The sequence below is a fragment of the Aythya ferina genome (assembly GCF_964211825.1).
Source record: "Aythya ferina genome assembly, contig: HAP1_SCAFFOLD_29, whole genome shotgun sequence".
In the NCBI taxonomy this organism is placed as follows: domain Eukaryota; kingdom Metazoa; phylum Chordata; class Aves; order Anseriformes; family Anatidae; genus Aythya; species Aythya ferina.
The window spans coordinates 1784263-1790574 of record NW_028181463.1 but is presented as its reverse complement, the minus strand read 5'-3'; the positions used below and the strand labels follow the sequence as shown (position 1 = coordinate 1790574).

Below are 6312 nucleotides of genomic sequence, written 5' to 3'. Positions count from 1 at the left end.
AGGACTTTAAGGATCTGCTAAAGCCCTGGGTGTCCTTGTTTCTTACAGTTCTTTCTCCTGGCCCTCCCCACTGCACAGCAGTGCCTCTCAGGTGGCAATCAGTGACCCTTCTACAAGAAGAGCCGGAGGGCAGACCCGGGAAATTACAGGCCTGTCAGTTTGACCTCAGTGCCAGGGAAGCTCATGGAGCAGATCCTCCTGAGAGTCATCACGCAGCACTTGCAGGGCAAGCAGGTGATCAGGCCCAGTCAGCATGGCTTTATGAAAGGCAGATCCTGCTTGACGAACCTGATCTCCTTCTATGACAAAGTGACACGCTGGGTGGACGAGGGAAAGGCTGTGGATGTGGTCTACCTTGACTTCAGCAAGGCTTTTGACACCGTCTCCCACAGCATTCTCCTCAAGAAAATGGCTGCTCTTGGCTTGGACTGGCGCACACTTCGTTGGGTTAGAAACTGGCTGGATAGCCGGGCCCAAAGAGTCGTGGTGAATGGAGCCAAGTCCAGTTGGAGGCCAGTCACTAGTGGCGTCCCCCACGGCTCGGTGTTGGCTCCGGTCCTCTTTAATATCTTCATCGATGATCTGGACGAGGGCATCGAGTGCACCCTCAGTAAGTTCGCAGATGACACCAAGTTAGGTGCGTGTGTCGATCTGCTTGAGGGTAGGAAAGCTCTGCAGGAGGATCTGGATAGGCTGCACCGATGGGCTGAGGTCAACTGCATGAAGTTCAACAAGGCCAAGTGCCGGGTCCTGCACCTGGGGCACAATAACCCCAAGCAGAGCTATAGGCTGGGAGAGGAATGGTTGGAGAGCTGCCAGGCAGAGAAGGACCTGGGAGTGATGGTGGATAGTCGGCTGAATATGAGCCAGCAGTGTGCTCAGGTGGCCAAGAAGGCCAACAGCATCCTGGCTTGTATCAGGAACAGTGTGACCAGCAGGGCTAGGGAGGTGATCATCCCCCTGTACTCAGCTCTGGTGAGGCCGCAGCTCGAGTACTGTGTTCAGTTTTGGGTCCCTCGCTACAAGAAGGACATGGAGGTGCTTGAGCGGGTTCAGAGAAGGGTGACGAAGCTGGTGAGGGGCCTGGAGAACAAGTCCTACGAGGAGCGGCTGAGGGAGCTGGGCTTGTTCAGCCTGGAGAAGAGGAGGCTCAGGGGTGACCTTTTTGCTCTCTACAGCTACCTCAAAGGAGGCTGTAGCGAGGTGGGGGTGGTCTGTTCTCCCACATGCCCAGTGACAGGATGAGGGGGAATGGGCTAAAGTTGCACCAGGGGTGTTTTAGGTTGGATATTAGGAAGAAATTCTTTACCGAGAGGGTTGTTACGCATTGGAATGGGCTGCCTAGGGAAGTGGTGGAGTCATCATTCTTGGAGGTCTTTAAAAGGTGTTTAGATGTTGAACTTAGCGATATGGTTTAGTGGAGGACTTGTTAGTGTTAGGTCACAGGTTGGACTCAATGATCTTGAGGTCTCTTCCAACCTAGACAATTCTGTGATTCTGTGATTCTGTGGGAAGAAGAGCTTGGCCAGCAGAAACATGATTTCATAGAAGTAAGATAGTTTATGTAATGTAGATGCTGCGGTACAACTGACGTAAAACAGTCACATATGGCCCTTTCCTTACTTGAAACAGTCATTTTAATCACTAAACATAAATGCTACTACAGTACTCTGAAAGGAATCATTTCTTTTTTTCCTCTTGCTAACCATAATGCCTTCCCTTAACACTAACATGAAAATGCTCTATTTAACCCTAGACTCCTTGGCAGACCTAAAAAACCCTAAACCGTAGGTCTTGTTTATGCCTTAACCACAGACCTGACACCAATAGGAGGACAACACACACTCCCACTAAAACTTTGCTTATTCTCCAAACCAGAAAGAGAAAAACAGGTACCTATGGAGCAAGAGAGAGGTCAGCTCTCCCTCAGGATCTGATGGCCCAGCAGGAGGAATGTGACTGTGGCAGGGACTGTGAGGTCACTTCTGTCTCTGCACTTGATAGGGCAGCAGCAGGAATGTGTCACGGAAAGGGACTGTGAGGTCACTTGTGTCTGGAGGTGCCAGGTCACCCTTTACTTTTGAGAAGTCAAGGCACCTGCTTGGCATGCTGACTGTGTGATCCCCTCTGCCTACACACCCAGGAGGACATGGACAGAAAGAAGGCCCCAACATGGGTTGTCCTGTCCCTTCTGCTTGAGTCCATGACTGCACAGCAGCAGGCACAAGGCTTGGCTGTGTGTAGCCAAGAAGCTGCAAGGCCAGCAGCAGGCCCCTGGCTTGGAAGCTGCTGCTGAGGTGACTTGTGTCTGGTTGGCTGAGAGGCCACAAGGAGCCTGCTGGGTCAGGATGCCTACTTCAGGAGGGGTTTCCACCCTCATGGAGCTTTCTGTGGTAATAGGAAAGAGCAGGAGAGAAAAAAACAGCCACAAAGTGAATCTTGAAGTGTAGCTCTGGCCATGAGGAGGAAGAAATATCCAGGGGAACAACTGGTCTTGCTGGTAGAGACTGAGGAAAAGAAGGCATTATGTTCCTCAGGTTTTGTCATCAGGTTTTCCCGCACTCCCATTAAAGATGATCATTCTTCTAAATCCTCTTTTATAAAAGTATTTATATACACTTTTTTGTTTGTTTGTTTGTTTTTTTTTTTTTTTTTTTTTTTTTTTTGTCTTTGACAGTAATAGATGGATTGAGCTCCAGCTGGGCTTTGGCCCTTCTAATTTTCACCTGCACAGCCCCATAATATTCAGGACACAGCTCCAGACAAACTGACAGCATGCATGAGAAGGAAGCACAGAAGAGGTGGAACCTGGCAGCCTTCCATCCCCTACTCTCCTGTGATTCTATGCTGCACTTTTATTCAGCTTCTTACTCCTGTATTATCCAAACGTTCCATGCAGCTCCTGATGCTGCTATCTTGTCAGAGACAGCACAGACACGGGAAGGTTGAACTGTCTGCCTGCAGACATGAACACCTGACAGAATGGAGCATCTGTCCAGTGGAATCTTGAGAAACTGCAGTAGTTTGCCTAAAGGAACGTCTTGAACAATAAGTGCCTAGTCCTGTGCCAGAGGAAGAGGAACTACACATCAGGGCAGACTCTACTGAGTGAGCAGTGACCAGGAGGAGGAGGGCCTGGGCACCACGAGGGATGCCTTATGAGCTGTGGTGCCTGCTCACCAGGAGCCAAGCCAGCTTCCTAGAGCTGCCTTACGAGGAGCAGGACCTCCAAGAAAATCTGAGTTATCATACTCAAGCTCAGATCCAGTGTGGCACCACACAGAAGAGGGTCTGCAGCCCTCAGGAGGTACAGGTCTGGGAGTCCCTAGGACAGCTTGGTGTGGAAAGGATCAAGGGCTCTATGAGGGCTCAAAGTCACAACCCAGGTCTTTGTGTCCATGGCTATGGCTGTTGTCTCTGCCACTGAGGCCCATGAGGAGACAGCTAATAGTTAAAGCACCAGGGCCTCATTGCCTCCTCACCCCCACCCATGAACCAGGCAGGGGTCATACCATTCTCCTGCACTTGGCAATGCACATCCCCATCTCCTACTGCCCAACAAAGAGCCCTGAGCAACCGCTCAAGGGAAAGAATCTCCCTTCCTGTGTGCCATGCGACAAGACCTGGCCCTTGAGCTTGGTGACACACATCCACTTTTCCTACACATCAGTGTCACCTTCACATAGCCTTTGTCTCCTTGTCCTCACTGCCTCCAGTGTTCTCCTCTAACAAGCTCCAAGGGAGGCTGTGTCAGTGCTGGCTCTCAGGGGGACACTGCAGGAAACTTGCCTCTGACTTGGACTTCTGGAGAGATGTCTTCAACTGTCTCTGAGTGCCTGAGGTTTGTGGGCTCATCAGCAAAGCCCCCAGAGGGGTGATTGCAGTGCCTTGGGCTGGTGCTGTCCTGCTGAGCTGGGCCGGGCTCGTGGGACAGAGAAAACACATTTGAGATAGTCCCACGAAGCACAGAGACAGCTGTGGCCAGGAGCAGCTCCTCTGCACAGCACAACAGGGCTGGGGGCTCTGACTGCATCTGGCATGGGGAGAGCAGAGAAGGAGAGAAGGCTTGGAGGCAGTTGGCAGTGGGAGGATGCTGAGAGCTGCCTGCAGGAGAAACCTGCACAGCCCTTGACAAGGTGAGTGTCTGGCTGCAGGGCCATGCAGCTGCAGGTCCTGAAAGGGTCCCCTACTGGGTCTTGTTTCTGGGAGGGCAGTGGGCAATGCAGTAGGCTTTGAGAGTCCTGCTGGGTTGCCCTGCGAGGTGAGGAAGTCTGGCAGAAGCCCCTTGGAGTGTCATAACCTAGCTACACCTAGTCAGATAAGAGAGGAGTGGCCAAGCCTCCTCCAGACCCTGCAGGGGGTGCAGCTGGGATATGGGACACTCCAGCTTTCAGATATCCAGCTCTGTCTGTGGGGTAACCTCCTGGGCTGCAGGCTGCTCTTCCACAGGATGCAGCTCTCTCGTGGCATCCTTGTGTTATCGAGGTGCCACAAGGAAAAGACACCTCCATACTAACATCATGTCCATGCTACTAGATGGCTGTCTGTGGGCAGCAGGAATGAGGCCTCTGCAGCCCTGTCTAGGAGGGAAGAGCTGAGATCCTGATCAGTCCCGTGGAGAAAAGGTGAAGATTCTGTTCAGCTGCACTTGGAGTGGGGCTTCTCTGCTCTCAGCTGTCTCCTGTTTCTTCTCAGGGCAGCACCTGAGAGGGATGGTCCTGTAGCTTATAGAGGGGTAGCAGAGAGCAGGACTGTTGGGAAGAGCTGCTCTGCTCAATCTTCCCCAGAGGACAAGTCCTTTGACTCTTGGCACCCACAGGATATCACCTGGAGTGTGGAAGTAATATCAGGGAGTTCCACCATTCAATACCTCTCCTATGTGTTATACAGGCAACTAGGATAAAATAAAGTGAGGAAAATAGTTGCAGTTTTGCTCCTCAATCAGCTCTGTTCTAACATTGCTCTGCCTTCTCCTCTTCAACAGAGAAGCAAGTGCAAAGTCAGAGAATGCCCAACATCAGCTCAGTGAGCGAGTTCCTCCTGCTGGCATTTGCAGACACGCGCAAGCTGCAGCTCCTGCACTTCGCGCTCTTCCTGGGCATCTACCTGGCTGCCCTCCTGGGCAACGGCCTCATCCTCAGCGCCATAGCCTGCCACCACCGCCTCCACACCCCCATGTACTTCTTCCTCCTCAACCTCGCCCTCCTCGACCTGGGATCCATCTCCACCACTCTACTCAAAGCCATGGCCAATTCTCTCTGGGACACCAGGGCCATTTCCTATCAAGGGTGTGCTGCCCAAGTACTTTTTTTAGTCTTTTTTTTTGATGCAGAGTTTTCCCTTCTCACCGTCATGGCCTATGACCGCTACGTTGCCATCTGCAAGCCCCTGCACTACGGGAGCCTCGTGGGCAGCAGAGCTTGTGCCCAGATGGCAGCAGCTGCCTGGGGCAGTGGCTTTCTCAATGCTGTCCTGCACACGGCCACTACATTTTCCCTGCCCCTCTGCCAAGGCAATGCAGTGGACCAGTTCTTCTGTGAAATCCCCCACATCCTCAAGCTCTCCTGCTCAGATTCCTATCTCAGAGAAGTTTGGGCAATTCTATTTAGCATTTCGTTAGCATTTGTTTGTTTTATTTTCATTGTGGCGTCCTATGTGCAGATCTTCAGGGCAGTACTGAGGATGCCCTCTGAGCAGGGCCGGCCCAAAGCCTTTTCCACGTGCCTCCCTCACCTGATTGTCACCTCCCTGATGATCAGCACTTCCATCTTTGCCTACCTGAAGCCCCCCTCCATTTCCTCCCCATCCCTGGACCTGGTGGTCACACTTCTGTACACTGTGGTTCCTCCAGTATTTAACCCCCTCATCTACAGCTTGAGGAACCGGGAACTAAGGGATTCCATCAGGACTCTACTTGAATACACACATCGTCATCAAATTCACCTGTAATACTATGCCTAATATTAGAAATCCAGGCTTTTCTAAGAAAGAAAATAACGTGATATCTTCAATTATTAAATATCTGTATTGTTATTTTCTCTCATTATTTCACTTTTGTTTAAATAATATTTTTTCCTAGCACTGTAGAAGTCAATTATTTTCCAATTGAAGTTGGCTTCCTGTGTAGGTAAACCCAAAAAGAAATCCATCAGAAATTCACTGGTGTCAGTCTCTTCCTATCTCCTCTGGAGCTGGGGGAGCAACCTCAGCACGCAGGAGGGTCTCTGGATCAAAAGCCCAGCTGCCACATGCAGGAGCATCCTCAGTGGCCCTTGGGACTGCCCCTCACTGCCCGCTGGGCTCTGCCTCTCT

General features: G+C 51.4%; 1 protein-coding gene across 1 annotated transcript; it reads left to right on the top strand.

Annotated features, from left to right (window-relative positions):
• Positions 1–4753: 4753 nt before the first annotated feature.
• LOC311428094 (olfactory receptor 14C36-like) lies at positions 4754–5949 on the top strand (the record flags this gene model as incomplete). Its single annotated transcript, XM_084539651.1, has 2 exons — positions 4754–4840; positions 4985–5949. Exon 2 carries the CDS (start codon positions 5008–5010, stop codon positions 5947–5949), a length of 942 nt encoding a protein of 313 aa, XP_084395777.1. The 5' UTR covers positions 4754–4840; positions 4985–5007.
• Between the last annotated feature and the right edge of the window lie 363 nt (positions 5950–6312).